Raw genomic sequence first — 22,774 nt, forward strand, 5'->3', positions numbered from 1 at the left:
CCCACGTTGAGCCAGACCCAAGGATGGAAAATCCATGGATAAATAGGCTCAACCTATATTTGTGTTTGTGATATGAATTAAGGCTGCTATTCTCATAGACATTGCAGTACAGGCATCCCCAAAGCTCCATCTCTGTGGTACCATCATATGTCCCTCCTCTCATATCACCTGCCTCACAGCTGTTGTTTCTCTTCTGCTTTACTCTCACCCAGGCCAGCTGGCACTACTAGGCCTACTTTTTCAAAAACTGTATTTAGAAGATTCGGCTTCACCACTAAATGTTTGCTTAGAGGGCACTTGAGTGTGCACAGAGTGCCATCTTGAATACAGGACAGCAGTGTTGAATGGGAGGGCCACAGACACACCTACTTGGGTTGGAGCATGTACTCTTGAGTGTGACAAAGAAGAGAAGCCTCGCTTGTTTACCTAATGAGGATGCCCAGCACAAGAGAGAGCTGGAGGGGCCACCAGTGGCTCACATGGCTTCAATTTGGGGCCTCACTGTGTTCCAGGGCAATGCAGCAAAGCCCACAGGAATCCAGTGAAATTAAGATGTAGTCGGCGCAGGTGTGACTCACTCTGCACGTCTCCGTTGTGACAGAAGCCGTCCCTTTCAGCTGCATGTGGAATGTGCAACGGTGTTAATTAGATAGCTGATTCAGAGCAGCACATGCAATTGATGTGGTGGAGGAGAGGAGGAAAAGAGGGTGGGTGTGCTGCCAGCCCTCAGGTATGGGAAAGCCCGCCTCCATTTCTTCTCACAGTCTGCCAGCAGAGGGCAGCAGGCCCAAGCTGACCATTCCCAGACTGCTGTGAAAGCATCAATCTTGAAGGGGTTATTCTTTTTTGGTGCTGTGGACTAGCACTGCTACTCCTCTGGAACTTCTCCCCAGCCTTTCTTGCTAGGGGGAAGAAGGAGCAGCTTTACTAGATTCAAGTTTCAGCCACTGATTTTCATAGGGGCAGAGTCCCTGCAATCAGAATATTGGTTGTTCATACAAAGTGTTCCCTTTGTGTGCAAAGTGCCCCCTTGGTTTCCACTGCCACAGTTCCTGTGTGTGTGTGTGTGTGTGTGTGTGTGTGTGTGTGTGGAGGCGCACATGCGTGTGCTTTGAGTATACACAATGTGAGGCCAGAAAGGTGCAGCTCCATGACATGCATCGTGTCACTTGAATTCCAAGCACCCAGGCAGTGTCTTTAGTGTGGGGCTGGTGTACTGCAATTGGCTGCAAAGTTTTGCCTGTATCCTATGCTCTGCCATGGGAAATTGGGCGGCATGGACAGGGTGGCAGGAGTGGAAATGTTCTGGTGTTTTTTTTTTCCTTCTCCATTCTTTCCTGTGGGGTTTTCAGCTTCTATGCCAGCTCCAAGGCTGGCATAGTTTTGCCATTGTTTGGGGTGTCTGTCACCTGAAGGAATTAGGATATGGCATACATCAATTCTCCTCACCCTCTTTGAGTGTTTACGCTGGTGGTAGCTGCACCAACTTGAGAGGTATGTTGACATAGAATAGCACTGCCACCTGCAGCACATTCATTGGCAGAACTAGGACTACAGTGGCAGGTCTGCTGTTGTGCTGGCATCACTGTTGTTGCATGGATGTCCAAGGCTTACGCCCTGCCCCATACTGCTCAGACTGGCATTGCTGAAGTACAGGCTTGTGCTGTTAGTATGTGTGCCTTGACAACAACATCATGACTAGGAAAAATTTGTAAGTTGGCTCAGCCGCCCCCCCTTTTAAACAGGGCTTCTTGTAGCATTTCCCCCCCTCGTGATCTGCAATCAGGTCATGCAAGTCAGTATAGTTCAGGAGAGACTGTTTATTTTCCTGCGCTCTTGAATCTGCCTGACAGCTTTGCTCCTTTGACTTGCAGCACTCTCCATTTCCAGCGGGTTTTGCAACCTTCGTATTATGGGAACCAGTGACCATTATGTACATGTTCCAGATGGCAAACTGAGGCCAAGAGATCAAGAGGCAGCTGTTGAGCAAGTAGTCAGTTGCCCTGGTGTGCAGCTGGTACTTAATGCGCTATCCTAGTTCTATGTGCGATACCCTGCCAAGCAATAAGGAGAACATGACTACAAATCTGCATCCGGTCAGAAAACTGGAGGAGGCAGCAAATCCTCACTATTTGGCAGGGCTGCACAGAAAACTGACCAGGCAGGTGGTCAGAGAGTTTCAATGGCAAGCTCCCACCAAATGCTTGTCTGTATTTTTTTTGCCTCTTTATTTTATTTCTTACAAGATTTGCACCCCTCCTTTCCCTTTCTAATAAGGAGGCACCCAAGATAGCTAATAATCCATTAAAACAATAATACAGCACTGTAGTTATGCCACCACAGAAAGCAGAATACAGCAGCAATGAACAGTAAAACAACCCAAAGCACTAAGAGCAGAAACAACAAACTAAGCACTGAAGAAAGCCTCCCCTACTTGCTGCCCTACTTCTCTGGCAGTGATCTGATGGCCGCTGGATGGTCACTTGTTCAAAGACTGTTGGAACAAGTGACCATCCAGCTGCCATCAGATTGATATCAATATGCCCAGCTCACAATATGGAAATATCCCAAGATGCCCAGTTCACCCATAAGGCTCTTCTCTGACCAAAAAGCTATCCCTCTCAGAGAACCAGTTAACTGTGATATAGGCCTCCAAGGGTGAACAGAAAGGTCATAGATAAGGGCAATCAACAAATGAGGATAAAAAAGGTTAGGGTAAAAGGGATGAGTCAGAGTACCAAACCCCCTCTAACAGATATCTCTGTAAACAAACTGCCGATGTGTATTGAATTGCATCCTCAGATCAACATCCTGTACTGATAACATGCCAAATGTTGTTTTGGGTGTCTGCCTGTATGTTATTTTCCCTTGGATATTTTTTCTCTCTTTGTGTCCTCTTGTCCCGCTCCCCTATCGGAAAGACCCTATAAAACCCACATCATTGTAATCCTTCGGGGTCCTCTACATGTGTGTGGAGGTCCCGTTTGCAAACGAGTAAACATTAGAAGTCCTTTGAATTCTCCTGTCGCCTGTTGGTTGCCTCTCCAAAAATCCAAAGAACCGTGTGTGTATTCATTCGGGTCAGGATCATTGTCCGAGAAGAGGCCAATCTGACCTCCTGAAACAGGGAGTTCCAAAGACTGGAGGTAACCACATGGCAGGCCTCTCACTTGATGTGTACATACAATGGATCCAGGCCAAAAGATAGGCTAACATTAACGTTGCCTCCACCCACATAGCCTGGCACTTCCCTGAGTCCTTCAGTTGGCTTCAAAGTATCACTCATGGGCCTGTCACTATCAGGCTGTGGCTGTCGAGCATCAGAGTGGTGGCTCCACGTTCCCCACCCCTTCCCAGTGATCCACAGTCTCTCTCTTTGCCCTGTAAGCTAGTAGAACATTTCATTTGAACAGGCTTTGCGAGATTAGTTTCAGCTACCTCTGCAGTTGCTTTGTTGCTCTGCTGTTGTCTTTCATGCTTAGTTTAAGTAACTATGGCCCAAATTCTAACCAACTTCCAGCACTGACATAGCTGTGTCAGTGGGGCGTATGCTGCATTCTGCAGTTGGGTGACAGTCATGGGGGCCTCCTCAAGACAAGGGAATGTTTGTTCCCTTACCTTGGAGGTGCATTGCCCTTACCTCGGTGCTAGAAAGTTGGTTAGGATTGTGCCCTGTATCTTGTTTGTTTTTAATTAATTTGCTTAAATGTATTTACTGCTGTTTTGAACTAGTACACTGCCTTGAATACACTTTTGTGCAGAAAGGCAGTTTATAAATAATATGAAATAAAACACACCAGGAAGTTCTTTAGTCTGAACACCCTGTCTCCACCGAGCATGCCTGCACATCTCTCCCAATCAGAGAGGACGTGACCAGGGAGCCAAGAGCATACAGTGCCTCTCCTTCTTTGAGAACTGCTGATACACCAACCTGAGATCAAGAAGGTTGCCCCGCTGTTCCACCAGGCCTCTCCTTCAAGCCACACTTTGTGGTGGGGGGGCTGGTGGTTTCCACTCCTCTTCACATGTTGCTGTTGCAACCTGTCTGCCCCCCACTCCCTTCCCACATCATCTCCTCTTCCCCTTCCCTGTTCACCAGTGCGGATAAGAGGACATTTGTTAGCAATTAGGGTTGGAGGGAGGGAACAGCACATATTTCGGCGAGGCTCCAAGCCTCCTTGCCTTGCAGCCCTTTCCCCCTGCAACCCCCACCCTGGATTGGGGGCAGCGGCCATGGGAGGGGAGACCTCAGCAGGAGGCAGACAGCAAGAGAGGAGCCACTCGCCCTGTTTGGAAATATCCAGGAAGTTTGTCTGGGCTGTGGCCCAAGAGGCAGTGAGAGAAGACTGAGCGTGGCCGGCAGCAGTGAGATCTTGACGCACTGAGCAGCACCAGTCAGGGAGGACCAAGCAGGGAGCGAGGAGGGATGCCTGGGAGCAGGGAGGACTGGGCCACCATCATGGCACAATAGTGGGGTGAGTATCAGTGCCCATGGGCAGGCATTGACAGGCAAGCAGCTCTCTCTGCAGCATGGAGGTGGCCTATCCCAGCAGGAAAGGCTGCCTGCTTCGTCCTCCAGAGCCACGATGCTCCATGTCCCGTGCCGCGGCCAGTGCATTCAGCACAGCGGGGATGTGCTGGAATGTGGAGCAGCCCTGTGAGAGCCACCCTGATGATGAGAGACATCTGTGCCGCCTGGCTTGAAGGTCTGCTCCCGAGAGGGCCCAGCCTCAGTCTGTCACTTGTTTGTCTCACTAGAAGCAGTGGCCGGACTTGGCGCTGGGATTCTTCGACGAGAGGAGAATGAAAGGTGAGCTGTTGTCAGGTGGAGAAGGAGGCATGGCTGGTGAGGGGGTGTGAGGAGGCAAGAGGCCTGCTCGAGACATTTTGCTACTCGCAGCAGCTGCCGCTTTGCAAGGGGTCCTACCAAGCAGCTGCCAGGTCACCTATCAAGTCATCATTGGTCTCCCCCAGCCCACCCCATGTACAAGACTCCTGCCCCAATGGATTCCTTGGTGCAGTTGTGCCAGGAGGCTGGCAACTCCTGGGCGATCCATTTGACTGAACCAAAGCTGTTGCTCAAGCTCAAGGACTTGCATACAGTGAGTCCATGGCAAAGGTAGGATTCAAACACAGGTCTTCCAGATGCTCCCTTGGTGACACTTGACATTTTGGGGGAAAAAGAAAAAGAAATATATATGCAGGTGCAAAATATGCAAAAAATATATCCTAGGTGAACAGGAGCTTTTTTATAGCATTTTTAATTCATGATTTTGATTTGCACTTTTCATTGTGCTTGTCCTTATAACAGCCCTGTGAGGTCGGTCACTATGAATTCCATTTTACAGACCAGGGGCCACTCGATGGTTCCATGGCAAACATAACATTTGAATATTTGGTCTTTCAGATCCAAATTCAGCTTTCTCTCTACTGAGCCATTTTGACCCTGCATGGGGTTTGATATGAAAATACTGCCCTCTGAACAGCCATTGGGCAGGGTAAATGCCAGAGGGTTGAATACCTGGTCAGGGCACTGTACCCCATACCAGCCAGATCTCTTCCATGAGCCCCAATGAAGTAAGTGGGAGCTGTGCAAGAGTATGTAAGATGGCACATAGAGCCTGGCTACTGGGCCAGACCAAAGGGCCGTTTGTTTCCGGCAGTGGCCAACAGAAGGAGGCAACAATGGCCCTTCCGTGGCCTTTGTCCCCAGATTCAGAGCCCCCCTCCCATTCCATTCACCTGCACTTGCACTAGTGTTCAGAGAACTCCCCAGCAGATTTTGTCTCGTACTGAGAAACGGGTACATGTGGTATATGTGAGGAAATAGGGCAGGATGTCATTTGGGCTTTCTGCCTCAGGCACCAAGGGGTCTCAGCCTGGCTCTTCAACCCAGTGCTGTTTGAATTGGTTGGGGGGTTGCGTGCAGCAATGCTCAAGGGATCTCTGATGATTGTGCAACATCACCACCCGGACAGCAGCATGTCCGTTAGTATTATAATGCCGTTGTACAAATCTATGGTAAGGCCACACCTGGAGTACTGTGTCCAGTTCTGGTCGCCGCATCTCAAAAAAGACATAGTGGAAATGGAAAAGGTGCAAAAGAGAGCGACTAAGATGATGACAGGGCTGGGGCACCTTCCTTATGAGGAAAGGCTACGGCGTTTGGGCCTCTTCAGCCTAGAAAAGAGACGCCTGAGGGGGGACATGATTGAGACATATAAAATTATGCAGGGGATGGACAGAGTGGATAGGGAGATGCTCTTTACACTCTCACATAATACCAGAACCAGGGGACATCCACTAAAATTGAGTGTTGGGCGGGTTAGGACAGACAAAAGAAAATATTTCTTTACTCAGCGCGTGGTCGGTCTGTGGAATTCCTTGCCACAGGATGTGGTGCTGGCGTCTAGCCTGGACGCCTTTAAAGGGGGATTGGACGAGTTTCTGGAGGAAAAATCCATTATGGGGTACAAGCCATGATGTGTATGCGCGGCCTCCTGATTTTGGGAATGGGTTAAGTCAGAATGCCAGATGTAGGGGAGGGCACCAGGATGAGGTCTCTTGTTATCTGGTGTGCTCCCTGGGGCATTTGGTGGGCCGCTGTGAGATGCAGGAGGCTGGACTAGATGGGCCTATGGCCTGATCCAGTGGGGCTGTTCTTATGTTCTTATGTTCTTATGTTCCTGGCAGAAAGGCACACATGTGCAGGTGTGCCTTCTGTGTTCCAGAGAAAGAGGCATTTTGAAGATAACTTGTTTCGTCGTTGTTGTCACTTAGATCTTCAAAACTGCTTTGCTCACAATCAAGCAGTGACTCTTGTGGTCGTACCATGCACAAGCAGTACTCCTGCAGCCCCCTGGCAAAGGCTGGAGGGTTTGCTCTGTGTTGTGGGACCACAGGGGATGAGAAGAGGCAGTAGGGAGTTGCTGACAGAAGGACTCTGTGGAGGGATAGCCTGGCAAGGAGGCCAGGAGGAAGCTGGGGCTACCAAGAGCTGCTAACTGTGCAAGCTCCCTGGGAGAGGCTAAGGTGAACCCGGCTGATTTCTTGCCTGCAATCCTCAGGGCATCCCTACCCTTCCGCCCCAGTCCCTGCCTCCCCCCTCCAACCTCGAAGATCTAAAGAGCGTCTCAGGTTTCAGAGAACACAAATAGCCACAGAAACAAAGGAAGTGTTTTCAGCCTGCAAGGCCATCCTTAAGCATTGATAACATCACTGTGGGCCTCAAACCAGAAAGCTGATGTTTTCAGTGTCCATCTCTGGATCCCCATGGTGTTGGCCTTTCCGTCCTGCTGCTCTGTGTAGGCAAGTCGTGGCTGCCGCTCAGCAAACCTCAGTGTTTTCATAAATGCAGTGTTGTAGAGCAGCAATGTTCAACCACTGTGCCATGCCGCAGGAGTTTGGGGAGGGTCATTTATTAGTAGGGCAATCTGGGGATGTGAGCACCCTACCAGCAGCATGGTGTGCCTTGTCAATGGTCAAAAAACCGATGGTGTGCCTTGACCATTTTAGCAGCTTGTCAGTGTGCCATGAGATGAAAAAGGTTGAAAATTGCTGCTGTAGAGTGTTAGGACAAACTCTGCTTTCTGCCAGTGGCTCTTTTTGGGGGGGGGCTCCTCCTCTGTTCCCTTCTGTGTGCCCTAAGCTGGCTCCTTTTTCTTTGTCCTGCACTGTTTCTCTAAGGCAGCCTCAGTGGCTTTGTGTTTTGTTTCATGTGCAGAAACTCACTGTCAGATGTGGGGGTCAGGCAGGGATTTCCCTCCATGTCTAGTGACTGAGCACCCTTGTGGGCTGCTTTCTTCTCAAGCATTGCACTGCTTGGCTCTCTTGCTGGAGTTATCAGGAGCTTCTACTTTTCAGTCACCTTGTTTGATTCTACCCTGTTTGTGGTCAGGATTATGGGGGCCATTGGGGCATTATGTGTGGAGGATCCTACCATTGAGAAAGGACATAGGGATTAGAAAGGGCATGTCCACTATACCCCAAACCCTTCCAAAGCCTTCCTTAATAATAACACTATTTTCATTGCAGCAGTTCAAACAGTGACAAGACTAGAGAGGTCTCTAGGAGGAGGGGGCACGATCACTGCCATATCTTGGGGCAGCCTACCTCACTTCCAAAGCATGGAACAGGACCTCAGGTGTTGGCTGGGGGACACAGATAGGTACTTGTACAGTAAGACAGCCCTCCAAATATCCCAGTCAAAAACCACCTAATGCTTTAAGGGTAAACATCAGCACCTTGAACTGGGCCCAGAAACAACTGGGTAGTGAAAGTGCACTTGGAATCATATCCACATCAGAGTGGACCAGGTCTACCTCCGCAAGAGTCAGCATTCTGCCTTTTGTTATTGTGGAAGCTGCTGGTGCCCAGAAGAAAGAAGAGACAAACTCTTGGTGTGTGATGATGAATGTGTGTGTGATGTTGGCTCCGTTTCTTTGCTAGGGCTCTGTGCAAATGCTGGAGGGCAGGTCTATCCCTTTCCCACTTCATGTTTCTGGTTAATTGTAGGGTTGCAATGGGCTGCCCTATACTTAAGGTAAACATAAGCTTTTGAATCAGGCAAAATGAGAACGCCACCTCTTTAGAAATGGGATGATTGCTAGATTGCGCTCCCAGCATTGATAGGCACCGCCAAGTTATTTACCTTTTTTTTTTAAAAAATCTCAAGTTAGGTTCTGCTAATAATCAGGTTTCATTTGACAACATGAGCCCTGCAATGTGCAACGAAGGGGCATTTGAATCTTAGGACCTGCCAGCTCTGGCTCTGGAGTTGCTGGACTTCCCATTTAGTTCCAGTAAAAGGCCAGTGAACAAGTATGTGTTGACAAATTTAATGGCATTTGTCAGGGTTTGAATGAGGACTGCAGGTGATTCTTTCAGTACAAATCACTGGATGCAATCAGCCCTGAAGTTCTCCTGCACAAGCCCCATTGCACACTCCCTTAGCCTTCACGGGGGTTTGTGCAGAAAAACCTTTCCAACTATATCCTATTTGGAATTCATGCTTAGCGCTCTACGAATGGCACCTGATATCCCATCACATTTTTACAAGTTTTGTACGGTATTCATGTTTACAAGGATGTTCTTGTAAGGATGTTTAGGTGTTCTCCTGTCAACTTGGTTCATTATTCTGTGTGTGTGTGTGTGTGTGTGTGTGTGTGTGCTTGTGTGTTTGTGTGAGTGTAGGTTCATGATGGCGCATGCCTACAAAAGCCACAAAAATACAACCATAAATGTATCTGTGAGATGCCTGAACATTTTTTTTTTGCTACTGAAGCAACCAGCTTTCCTGGAAGTGGTCTTCTGGAAGTGGTACTTCCAGGAGCCCAGAAGCACTGCCCTTGCACTTTCAGTTGACTTTGGGTGATAATTCCCAAGTGGTGAGCCATGAGAGAAAGGCTTGCTTGCCACAAGAAAGTAACAATTGAAGCCCCACTGTGTGAGCCCCAAGCAGCCTTCCAAACCAAAGGCTACCTACTACAGGATTCACCACCTATTTATTTATCTATATCTCATCTTTTGGCCCCCTAAGGGCTCCCCAAGGCAGATCAAATAATGTAAAATACTGAGCAGCAACTGTTACCCTGCACATGCCAAATCTCGTCTGATCTCGGAAGCTAAGCAGGGTCAGGCCTGGCTAGTACTTGGATGGGAGACCGCCTGGGAATACTGGGTGCTGTAGGCTTATACCATAGTCCTTCGAGACTGAAGGTTGCCAACCAACGTACTTTAAAAAGGATCCGTAAATAGAACAAACAGAATCAAAAACAATTAAACAGAGGTGTGCACTGTATCCTGCAATGGAGTGCAGTCACCAAGGCCTCCTCAAGGTAAAGGAACATTTGTTCCCTTAACTCAGGGCTTCATTGCAGCTGCATCAGTGCTGGAAAGTTGGATAGGATTGGGCTCCCTATCTCATGTTCCCCAACTGATCTTCTGATGGTGGGGGAATATTAAGCAGATCCTCAGAAAATCCCTGTGCCTGTGCTCTCCCTAAGGGAGAGGGTGCTTGGAAGCATCCTGTCAACCAGCAGAAGTCAATTCCAATTCAAGAGGTCAACCAGGGCTTCAGCAGCAGGGAAATTGCCCAGAACAGTCAGGAATCTATCCAGTCTCTGAGGGACGCGCCCCATCCCATCTCTGCAGAGGTTCGGGACACATGAAGCTGCTATAACCAAGTCAGACAGGCTTAGTACAGCCTGTCTAATCTACCAGGCTTAGTACAGTCCAGGATGACTTGCTCTTTCCCAGCCCTCCTTACCTCGGGGCCTTCTGCATGCAAAAGATGTGCCTCAAGTATCAGATGTTTGGGAAGCACTAAGCAGTTGTTGCTGTGTCCCTCATCCCCAGAGGTAAGAGATTCTAGAACCAACAGATGAACAGATATCCTTTCCTGAAACAGTTTCTGTCTGTAGAAGGCAAATGAAAACTTTTGAGTGACACAGAACTCTTTGTCAAGCAGAATGAGGAAACAATTAAATCACATGGAAGACAATGGCACCATCTTGTTCCAACATGTTCCACTTTCATGGGATATACTGGATGTCTCATGTCAGATCCCACAGCAATAACCATCCCTTAATTCTGAGATCAACAATCCTGGTCTCCTCAGACGGTAAATATTTACTTCACTCTGCTGTGGCATGATCTAAAGAGAGGAGTGATTTGAGTGCCAGTTTTGCTGCTTTGGAAAATATCCTTTACCTCACCGCTGCCACCCCACCCCAGCAGCCTCTCTTGTTTATGTAAGGACAGACGGGAATTTCAGAAACTGTTGCTCGAAGGAGTCAAAAGCTGAAGGACGCACAAGGCACTTTGCCTACCTGTTTGTAGAACCACATGAAAATCTGGGCTGCCTGTGAGCAGGAAAACATCACCCTGCAAGGAAACCACCAGCTCAACTCTGGACACCTGCCATGTGTTGAGCAATTATTGAGAGTTGTTAGATTCAGCAGGGGGACGGGGACGGACAGGACTCCATGCCTTTTTGAGGGGAAGCAAGTGCCATTTCTGACCAGATGGGAGAAGCAGCTATAATTGAGCAAGTTAAGGGGCTGCCCTATGAGACTGGAGGCCCAGGGATGGTGGTCACTCACTGTAGTCTTGAAGGCTAATACTTTGCTGAAGGATGGATGAACCTCTCCATTCCTGTCCCCGATGATGCCCCATTTAGCTGGGGATCTGCCAGCTTCTGCTCTTCCCACTCCCAGGACTGGAAAAGGAGGAGAGGGATGGAGCCAAACCAGACGTGGGATGAGGGAACTAGAATCTAAAGGGCACTCAGAACAGGCTGAGCCTCTGCCATCATTTACGCTCATCATTCCGCAGTGCCTTGGTCCTGCCCCATGGCTCCACCAAGGCCCTGGGCTGGGCAGCTGGCAAGGCAGCCCTACAACAGTGCTGAAGCCCTTCTGCATCAAACAAAAGCAAACACAGCTAAGAATGTAATCTTCAAACAAGAGAAGCTCTCTGCAGCAAACCAAAAACTTCATGAACAGTTACGTGTTCAGACCAAAGTCCCGGGTAGATTCCCCCCACAAGTCTGCCATCTGAGATGACTGCCTCAGTTAGCTGCATGGATGGGCTTGCCCTGAGTTCATGTGCAGTGAGAAAAAAGCAAGAGTGCAAATCCATCTTCACTGTGCTGTTGCCCACCAATAAGCAGTGCCGTTGCTATCAAGCATGGCTGGTGTAGATGGCTGCTTGGGAGGTTCAGTGGAACCACCGCTGCAGCTCTAGAAGCCCACGTACCTTGGTCTCTCCCGGAGTGGGCAAACCAGCTCTGCTAGTTCACAGAATGGTTTGGCTCAAACAGGGAAAAGCCCATTCTGGCAGGCCTCACTGGTGACTCCCTGCCCCGTCAGCAACTTGCACATGCTGTTTCCTTACTGCTTTTGCAACAGTTCTTGTGTCTGTGAAATACATATTTTGGTAAAGGATAACCAACACATACACCAATAATGTCACCTTAAAAATTAAAGGAATGACGATTCCCCTCATGTCACAGAGCAAAAGGCCAAGCCTAAGAGCCAATCCAGTATTCAACGTCCCAGTATCTATGCCTGTAAACAATGCCATAAGGTTCAGCTCTGGATTCGCACCAAGGGTGAAAAGCCCACTGAGAAGGCTTTCCAAAACTTGCATCCATCTTCACCCTTTGATGGCCTTGGCCCCTGCTGACTCTGTGATTCTCCTGGCAGCATGCCCAGGTTGTGGCTGGCAAGGAAATCCCTGATGTGCCCTGATCACCACAGTGCCTGCCCTGAAAAACATTGAAGCTTCATGCTGCAACAAGGCAGCAGTGGAGGTAGGGAAACTCTTTCTGCAGAGCATCCTACTTGGCCATCCTCCTCCTCCTGAAATTGCTGGCCAGGAGCCTCAAGAAAACCAGGCCAAAAGAATGGTTTTGGCCAGATACAATGACTGAAAACACCCCAAATCATTGTTTACTTATTACTTGCATGTTTATTAGTTGCAATTCCACAAAAAGGATTCACAATGACCTATGAGAATAAAAATGCAAAACACCACAATAAAAACCAATAAAACAGTGTGTTAACTTATGAACTAGAGAAAGTTTTTTGAAAGGAAAACAACACAGATCAGTTGTGGTGTGAACAAATTGGAGGCCTGCATGGATGTTCTCCAGGGCTGTAGGCACAAGCCAGGGAAAGTGAAGCATAGTCCGTTTCCTTCAGAACCAAGGAGCCTGCAGCGCTATGTGTCTCCTTGTCCCTCCCATACGGCTCCCACACCCTGGCAAGACAGCCCTTCCATCCTCAATTTTGTTGTGAGGCAAGCCCAGTTTTGCAGCAGAAGAGGTGTGGGTGGTTGTGCCTCTGCAGCAGTCCAAGGCCCAGATAGGCTCAAAATTAGAGACAGTCACTCAGATAAGTCAGGCTTGTTTCACCACTGAGCTAAATTCATGCACTGGGCATTTCCAGGTGCTTGTCAACAAGGAGCAATGGAGTAACCAAAGCGGTCTCCTGTTTACTGCCATGATTCTCCTACTTGAAAACCTTCACACCTTCCCAGAAACCTTCCTGGAAGCAAGGAAGCCCAATAGATCCCAGTCTTTAGTGTGGGTGTGCTTGAGAAGAAGTGCTATTCTCCTGGCTCTGCTGGTGTCTTGCTCCTGCTTGTATGTTGCCTCTCCATCCTTTCTCTTCCCTTTTTGTGGCATGAATGCCCTCTCCTAGATCTACATGCAGATTTTTCCCTGGGTCTTCAGTTGTCAGACATTTGGGGGCTTCTTCCCATTTATATCTCACACACACTGGTCACTGTGGAATGAGACACCTATGTTTTCATTCAGACTCCATGGCCTATACAGATAGATTCCCATGGAGTGCTGGTGGGAGTGGCAGGAGGATGGGAATTGAAACCATGCTGGATCAGTCCAGTGCTCCTGACAGTAGCTGGTCAGGTGCTCCTGGAATGTCCGCAAGCAGTGCGTAACAGAGACAACCATTCCCTGGTATTCTGCTCCTGAACATGAAGGGCCCACTTTAGGTGCAATGGCCTACATGTCACGTTGAAAGCAAGGGATGTTGAAAAGCTCAGAGGAATGGCAACCGTGTGGAACCCAGGAGCTCTCCTGAGGTGTGGATGAGGCCATCCCTCTGTCATGAGCAAAGGTCTCCCAGGTGTTCAGTGCTTGAATGTCTCGCCTTCCAACCCTTCTCCCCTTCCTAGAATGTCTCCCACTTGTTCTCCTCCTGTTTTGTCTTTAATAAGCTTGCACATGCTGTGAGCATAGCCTGAGTTACTTTAGATCAGGGGTGTCCAAACTTTTTGGCAGGAGGGCCACATCATCTCTCTGACACTGTATTGGAAAAAATAATTAATTTACATTTAAAATTTGAATAAATGTACATAAATTTGAATAAATGAATATATTAGAGGTGGAACTTACATGAAGGAATGAAGGTCTCATGATAGCTCAAGGTCAATAAAAGATCTTGTGCAAAGCAAGTCTGGCCTTGCCTTTGCTGCCACTGCTGCTTCACAGACTGAAACAGCAAGCAGCGGAGGGAGCCCTTGGCCCACAGCTCACAAAAGAAGTCAAACAATCGGCCCTCATGCTAAGAGGAGTCACATCAGGCCAGCACAGGCTCCAGCAAGTCTCCAGAAGGCCAGAGGCTCATTCAAGACTGGGGACTCCCCGCAAGCAGGATTGGGGGTCCCTGAGGGCTGCAAATGGCCCCCAGGCCAGAGTTTGGGCATCCCTGCTTTAGATTCATTCATAAAACACACTTATCACCTTACCATCCAAAAACACCCAAGGTGGCGTGCAGTAAAAGAGAAAGTTTCACCCACAAAATCAAAATATAAGAGATCCAGGCAAAAAGAGGCAGCAACAGCGGAACCCAGGAAGTTCCGGCTTCAGTGGCAGGATTTCAAGAAAAAGAAAGAGCCTGCTGGCATTGTGCCTGTTCTGCTCAGTGCTTGCCTCTATCAAGCTCCCTACACATTCGTCTGTGGTTGTTTATTTTTCATGTGTAATTGCATTGCAGAAGACGAGCTCACTGGAGAAGAAGACGAGATGCCCTCCTTCAGGTACAGGCCAAATGGTAAGCACAACAGTGGCCCTTAAGAACATAAGAACAGCCCCACTGGATCAGGCCAAAGGTCCATCTAGTCCAGCTTCCTGTATCTCACAGTGGCCCACTAAATGCCCCAGGGAGCACACAAGACAACAGACACAACCTGCGTCCTGGTGTCCTCCCCTACATCTGGCAATCAGAGGCAGTCTCACTCTACCTTGCATACACCTACCATGACTTGTAACCCAAGTCTGTCTCAAAGTGGGGCTCCCAGAAGTCAGGCTCTTGCCCCACTACCAGCAACCGGTTCTTTCTGCACTCCCAGCCATCTGAGTGTCATGAATTAATGGCACCATCTTTGTTGCAATTCAAGCCTGCCTGAGCATTCCAAGGGCCAGTCAGAGCAACTGATCTCTAGTGGAGGAACTCTACTCGAGCTCCTGCTCTCTTTTCCTGTTTGCTGCTCAGGGGCTCTGAATCCCTGCTTCTGGCATCAGACCCCACCCCTCTTCTGACCCTTCAAGACAGGCAGCTGGTTTCCTCTCTCTTCCCTAGAACCCAGAACCTGATGTCCTGCATCCCAGTGGAGGTTTTGTGGGACCTCAGCATTCTCAGCAACCTTCCCAGGGTTTTTCTGACCAACTCTTCAGATCATACTGCAGGCTGCTCTATTGTGGTCTCTGAAGATCCTGTTGGCACCACCTCAAGGGACTCTTGAGGATACTTTTGGAATCTGGAGGCACCCAGAGGTCAACTCAGCTCCTCAAAGGAGAGCTGCAATCTATGTTTCTTCCAGGGAGGTCTAAATTCCAGCATCCCTCTCCTTTGGACATTGACCTCTGCGTGTACCCAGTGTAAACTTGGCCTGTTGGCCCCCAGACCCACAGTGGTTCCCTACCTGTGCTTCATTCCCCATCAGGCCGGATGAGGACCAACTGCAGCCGGTGTGAGAAGACCCTGACCCTCCAGACATCAGTGAAAATCCTGTATGTCTTTGTGGTCTTGCTGATCATTATCGTTGTGGTGCTGGCGACCTTGGGTGAGTAGCAGAGGAAAAATGACAGGACCACTGTGTCCTGGAAGACTGTATCCCGGTCAAATGTATCCCGGCATTGGACATTTGCATCCATTCATTTGCGTCCAAACATTTGTGTCAATGTATATATATTTATATTAGATGTAGTTTTTTTTTTAATTTTTAAAACAAATGTAGGGTTAGGATAAGAGGCTGAGGATCTATAACACAGGATTGGAATTGGTCACTTTGGGGAACACTTTCAGATCTCAGACACTGCAATGTGCTTGCCTCCTTGTGTAAAACATGGCAGAAGCAAACAGGCCTGTGTACTGGACAATCCTGCGAGGAAAGCAAAAATGGCACCCAGCCTTGCATTTCTGACTCCCAGCTAAAAACGGCTACTTGAGGAGCAGGAGTAAAGCCTCTGGCCAAGTGTCTCTATGGCCGTGCACCCTCTTTGCCTCATTGGGACGTGCCTTCTCTGAGTTAGGCATTTGGTCCACCCAGCTCAGTATACACTGACTGGTATCAGCAGTCGTCCAGGCAGGATATTTTTCTGCCCTACCTGGAGTTGCTGCCAGGGACTGAGCCTGGGGGATCTCCTGCTGGCAAGCCATGTGATCTACCCATGAGTTACAGCCCATTCTTGGCTGCATTGAAGTTGTGAGTGGGCTACAGAGCCCCACCAATGAGTGACTTCTTGCACCAGACCCCCCAGAACAGACTTTTCTGGGTGGTGAGCTACTCAGCTCCTTAGAATGAGAGCCCAAGTGCATGTCTACTCAGAAGTAAGTCCCATTATAGTCAATAAAGCTTACTCCCAAGTAGAGCATGGAGACAATTGCAGTCTGGGTGTGGGAGAGTTGACAGTCCTTCCCTCTTCCTCTTCCTCTTCCTCTTCCTCTCCCACACACACACAGAGAGAGAGAGAGAGAGAGAGAGAGTTTTAGGTCTGTGGTAGGCCTGCACTAGGAGCCAAGCTTAATTACCACTTACACATGAAAAGCTTCCCCATATGGCTACAGCTGTGTGTTGGGCTGCCCCCAGAGCAAGTCTTTCTTTTCAGGGATTCTGTGCCTGGAGCGCTTCCTTACTGGCTCGTATTGCAGGGTGCCAGGGAATCCAAGTTCTGGAATCAACTCTCCAGGAAAGCCTTTTTATCTAATGCTAAGCTGGGGCCACCCACAGCCTCTTGGTATCCTGAGAAATGCTGGTGGCCAGAGTTGAGAACTATTTCCTAAGCTGAGGCAGGACTTTCCTGCCATTAAAGGGGGCCAATTTGTGCTTTATTTCCACAGTATTATTTTGGGCAGCAAGAGAAGTGTCCTCTCTTGGGAATGAGTGCCCCAAAGCCATACTTCAGTTGTGGGCCTGGCAATCAGTGTAGAGTAACCTGAGATCTGGGTCTTGTCCAGGTTCTCTGCAGAAGAGTTGTGAGTTCTGCAGCTGAGCCCTGATCGAGTGGCAAAAAATATGTGCGACACACAGAGAGAATGTTTCTGGTCCACCTGGTGCCTGAGATTTAATTCCTAAAGCCCGGAAAGGGTTTTTTGGTGGGAGATAATCAAGAACCTAAGCAGGAAAGAAACCCTCCCTGACTCCAGTGGGTCACAGATGAAATCTCCAAATGGAAATCAGGGCAGAACCTTTGTCCCTCCTTCTCTGGAACTGATACAATTGTCAGTGCACTGAGCAGTATAGAAGAAGTTGCTTGAACACAGTGGCATTGCTAGGGGGCGGGGGCAATTGCCCCCAGCTCTACTCTTCTGTGACAGCAGCCTGACCCCCCCTCCCTCACTACCCCTGCCACATGCAATCACCAGATCGGAGGCTGGGGCGGTGGCAAAATTGGTCTGTGGCCGCTTGCTGCCCCCTTGCTCTGCCATCCCCCACCCCCTCAGCCGAGGAGCTCTCTCTATTTTTGAAAAAACATGGAGGTGTGATGTCACACCTAGAAGTGACATCACTTCCAGGTGTGACATCAAGAGGGTGTCATTTTCAACTTTGCCCTAGTGCCAGATGGCTAGCTACACCACTGCTTGGATATTGTGCTGGCCTAGCAGTGCACCAGCATTACTTGGCATTTAAAACATTGAAAACCCGATTGGAGGATATAGAGCAGCAAGAGCTGTTTGCAGCCGCATCCACCACCTGTTCACCCCTCCGGTTTAGGTTTTTCCAATCCTGGATAAACGGCCCGCTTACTTATACTTCCTACTTAACTCACAGGAACAGAGAGCCCTTTCCCTGGCGCGTTGCAATGTTATGCCATCTAATTTTCCATGGGGGAGATACAATGGCCTGAGTGTGCAAGCAAGGGTGTGTAGTTGCAACTCTCTGGACATTGAATGTCTTCCACATATGATCCTAACTTGCAAATGATTTGATGATCTGCGTTCGCAGTTGCTCAAGCCACTTTGTCCTCCATGCATGGATTGGAGGACCTTGTGCTACATCACTTGCTATTAGGAAAGTTTGAAGAATGTACATGCCAGGTGGCAAAAGTTCTTTATTTAATTTTGAGGGGGCGCAGTATAAGTGAGTAAGGGCGATGTATTGGTTTGATTTATGGGGCTGTTTTAGGTATGGTTTAAGTGTACTGTTTTATGTTTTTATGCTGATTTTTTATGCCAATGAAAGGTTTCTGAATCTGTAATCACCAGCATTACTTGGGCATAGAATTGCATAATTAGGTACATCCATCCTAAGCTTGCTTACTCAGAAGGAAGTCCCATTTTGTTTAATGAAACTTAGAGCCCTATCCTATCCTCCTCCTATCCTTTTGCAGCCATGCCAAAAAGATGTGGGGGCAGATTGGGAGGCTTTGGAGGGGGACATAAGAACAGTTCATAGGCCCATCTAGTCCAGCTTCCTGTGTCTCACGGTGGTCCACCAAATGTCTCAGGGAGCACACAAGACAACAAGAGAGCTGCATCCTGGTGCCATCCCTTGCATCTGACATTCTGAGATATCCCACTTCTAAAATTAGTGCAATTCCTCCATAAGCTACCCACTCAACATTGAGTCTCCTTAGATTTGAGGCAGCTTTTTAGCAGCGGCTCCATTGCCACCGGATCCATCCCTTCCCCACTCCATTTTGCTCCCTCCCTGCCACTGCCACTGCTATACCTGCTGCAGCAGGTCCAGGGAGGTCCACCAATGGAGAAGGAGAGCTGCTGCCTCTTTTGGCAGCACTCCCAAAATGTTTCTGTTCTGCTGTTGTAAATCTCAGATAGGATTGGGCTGTTACCATCAGATGGATAAGAACAAAAGGACCTCAGAAGAGCCCTGTTGGATCAGGCCAAGGGTCCATCTATTCCTGCTTCCTTTATCTCACAGTGGCCCACCATATACCTCTGATGGGTTCAGGCACTGTATGCATTCACAACACCCAGTCCCACTCTCACAGCGCCACCTTAGGCTAGCACTGCCTGTCTCTGTGCCTTCCTGCTTTCAACTTGCTCAACCTCTATGGTTGCAAATAAGCAGTTTATGACAAAAGGCACTGTAGCTCTCCAAGCTGTTGAAGACAAATGTCAAATTCATTTCAAGGGAGCTGCTATCAATTTATGCTAGATGGAAACTGCACCCAGAAAACAGCATCTACCTCAAGGATGTGCTCATTTTTTTCAAGGTGCTGGTATTCAAGGTGCTGGTATTGACCTTTAAAGCCCTATACTGCTCTGGACCAGGGTATCTTAGAGATCGCCTACTCCCGTACAATCCGGCTCGTCCTCTTAGGTCATCAGAGAAGGCCTTTTTACAAGTGCCGCCACCTAGGGAGGTACATGGGGCAGCTGCAAGAAATAGGGCCTTCTCAGTAGTGGCACCAACGCTATGGAACTCCCTTCCCCCTGACTTAAGAATGGCTCCCTCTCTTGAGACCTTTCGGCGAGGCCTGAAGACCCTTCTGTTTAAACAGGCCTTCTGAGTTCTCGGCCTTTTAACATCTTTTAATATTTTTTACAGGCCTGATTCTTTTATGACTTGCTGCTGCTCTATGCTCTTTTTACCTATTTTTTACTCTGACTGCTGTTTTTTATGATGTGTTAATATGTTTTTATTTGTTTTTAAATTATGTTTTTATATGTTGTAAGCCGCCTTGAGTCCCTTTGGGGAGAAAGGCGGGATAAAAATAAAGTTATTATTATTATTATTATTATTATTATTATTATTTCCCCTCTTTGCTTTGGCCCTGCTGTGGTTGACAGTTTAGGTCTCCTCTTCCTTCTTCTGAGAGTTTAGTCTCATTCATTAAAGACAGAACATTTGAAAAAAAGCCAAGCCCTGGCTAAGCGGCTCCCTTGTAAATTGTATCTAGGAGGAAACAGGCAGAGACAGCCACAAACACCCCTGCCAACAAGGCTGAGTAAAATTTCATTTCAAAAAGCAGAGGCCTGCTCTTCACATTTTCAGCATAAGAAAAGGGAAAGCACATAACAAAGTGGTATTTTATGGTCCCAATCCTGCAGCCTGAGTGAAGGGAAGATGTGCAGTGAGTTCCCTTTAGTCACTTCTCAGCTCAGAATTCCACCCCCCAGGCTGCATATTCACTGGAAGGTCTGATGTCTTTCCCTCCCCCATGAATGAAAGAACAGCTTGAGGAGGGGAGGGAGTGCAGAGTAAGGAACTAGGGAACTCCACCTCTCACTTAGTTTGAGGTCAATGCCTCTTGGAAAATAAGTCCTGCAAAGCCCCAGGACTAAAGCCCTACTCTGGATTAAGTCACAGGTTGGGTGCAGACAGTTGATGTGGAAATGGCAATATAGTCCACTAGTCATTTCAGTAATATCAAGTGGGGGAAAGAAGCTGCAAACCTACCATGAGCCAGATTTGTTGTCAAGCTCAGTAAAAACCCTCACACTTTCCATTCCACTCACCAACACGCGTCAAAGGGCGTCACCCGTAGCAAGGAAACTGCAACAGGGCAATACAAAATACAAGGATCACATAACCAGCTGGCTGGAAGGAACTGGTGGGATACAGTGGATCGCAAAAAAAATATGAGTCAGCAAACTGGACAAATTGCCAAAAGAAGGGAATGTTATTTGGGGAGGTCTTAGCTTGAAATAGCTTAGAACTGTTTAGGTCTTGGCTGGAAGAGGCCAAAATTTCAGCTTGTGAAATCAAGTGGGATGATGAACATGCTGAGAGGGCAATAATCCAATGCACTGTTTCAAAAGATTATAGCCATACTACTTGAGCAACATCAGTAGGGCTGCAGTCCGAAGCACACTTACCTGGGAGTATGCTCCACTGAATAAAATGGGACTTACTTCTGAGTAAACACATATAGGATCGTACTGAAGATGAATCAACAAAAAGCTCTGTTGATTCATCAGTGGACTTCAGGCTTTCTTGGTGAGATTAAGGGCACAATCCTAACCAGGTCTACTCAGAAGTAAGTCCTATTTTGTTCAGTGGGGCTTACTCTCTGGAAAGTGTGGTTAGGATTGCAGCCTTAAATGGAAATTTGTGGGCCAGGAGGTTAAGGAAAAAATATCTGTTTGCAAGGCTGTTGGGGTGGTGGTGGTGTGTAACTGTACAAGGAAATCCACAAGAGATTGGTTTCAAAGATTACCTTTCCTTACCTGGGAGATCTCCTGCAACCTGCGCTGAATCCATGACCAGGGTTCTCAGTTCCAGGCCAGCTGGCACTGATGATACTGTGCTCACTCTTGCTTTCCTGTCTTCCTTCCAGTCTTTAAGAGGGTGGATTCTATAGCCAATGATGTTAACTCTGCACAGACCTACTATGAGAAAAAGCTTGTCTTGGTCCAGGAGAACCTCCAGGAGATGGGTAAGTGTGAGGTCTCTCAGAGGTGGGTCTCACCTCAACTAGATGTACAGTATGTATGCATCTGTTTATTTTGAAAATGTAGAAGCCACTGTTTGGTAACAAGATGCTCAGGGTAGTGTCCAGTTCAAAACAATGGGTTGTGTGATTCGTGGCAAGTACTGTCTTGCTCTCCAGCCCCCTCTGCTACACATCATCTTGTTCTAGAGCAGGGGTGTCCAAAGTTTTTGGCAGGAGGGCCACATCAGCTCTCTGACACTGTGTTGGGGGCCGGGGATAAAAAGAATTAATTTATATTTAAAATTTGAATAAATTTACATAAGTTTACATAAACGAATATATTAAAGATGAACTTATATGAACGAATGAAGGTCTTGCAATAGCTCAATGCCTATAAAAGGCCTTGCACAAAGCAAGGCTGGCCTTTCCTTTGCTGCCTCTACTGAGTCACGGACGTGAAACAGCAAGCAGTGGAGGGAGCCCTCATCCCACAGCTCACACGAGAGGTCAAACAGTCGCCCTCACACTGAGAGAAGTTGCGTTGGGCCAGCACGGGATTCAACAAATCTCCGGAGGGCCAGAGGCTCATTGGAGACTGGGGGCTCCCTGAGAGCCGCATTGAGAGGCCTGGAGGGCCGCAAGTGGCCCCCGGGCCGGTGTTTGGGCACCCCTGTTCTAGAGGGCCCCCTAACCCTCACAGGCAGATTTGAAGGAGATACTGGCAGCTAGAGAAGGAAAGGGAGAGTTGATGACAATTATGCTTGACTGCAAGCGGAAGATAATGCTCACACAAGAGAGGGCTTGGACATAAGCCAACAGAGAAAGGAAGACCATAAAAAACAAAGACGAACAGGCCTTGCTGAGGGAGAGTCAGCATGGCTTCTGTAAGGGTAAGTCTTGCCTCACAAACCTTATAGAATTCTTTGAAAAGGTCAACAGGCATGTGGATGTGGGAGTACCCGTGGACATTATATATCTGGACTTTCAGAAGGCGTTTGACACGGTCCCTCACCAAAGGCTACTGAAAAAACTCCACAGCCAGGGAATTAGAGGACAGGTCCTCTCATGGATTGAGAACTGGTTGGAGGCCAGGAAGCAGAGAGTGGGTGTCAATGGGCAATTTTCACAATGGAGAGAGGTGAAAAGTGGTGTGCCCCAAGGATCTGTCCTGGGACCGGTGCTTTTCAACCTCTTCATAAACGACCTGGAGACAGGGTTGAGCAGTGAAGTGGCTAAGTTTGCAGACGACACCAAACTTTTCCGAGTGGTAAAGACCAGAAGTGATTGTGAGGAGCTCCAGAAGGATCTCTCCAGACTGGCAGAATGGGCAGCAAAATGGCAGATGCGCTTCAATGTCAGTAAGTGTAAAGTCATGCACATTGGGGCAAAAAATCAAAACTTTAGATA

At 48.2% G+C, this 22,774-nt stretch overlaps 1 protein-coding gene across 1 annotated transcript in view; it reads left to right on the forward strand.

The window, feature by feature from the left end:
- The first annotated feature begins 4,722 nt into the window (after positions 1-4,722).
- The window catches only part of SCARA3 (scavenger receptor class A member 3), a 29,423-nt gene continuing 11,371 nt past the window's right edge, over positions 4,723-22,774 (forward strand). Inside the window, exons 1-4 of the mRNA XM_066612000.1 lie at positions 4,723-4,810; positions 14,523-14,579; positions 15,472-15,591; positions 21,272-21,370. Of these exons, the coding sequence (XP_066468097.1) occupies positions 4,804-4,810; positions 14,523-14,579; positions 15,472-15,591; positions 21,272-21,370 (283 nt within the window). The 5' untranslated portion in view covers positions 4,723-4,803. The remainder of the gene's footprint in view (positions 4,811-14,522; positions 14,580-15,471; positions 15,592-21,271; positions 21,371-22,774) is intronic.

Source organism: Tiliqua scincoides, chromosome 1 (assembly GCF_035046505.1).
Source record: "Tiliqua scincoides isolate rTilSci1 chromosome 1, rTilSci1.hap2, whole genome shotgun sequence".
In the NCBI taxonomy this organism is placed as follows: domain Eukaryota; kingdom Metazoa; phylum Chordata; class Lepidosauria; order Squamata; family Scincidae; genus Tiliqua; species Tiliqua scincoides.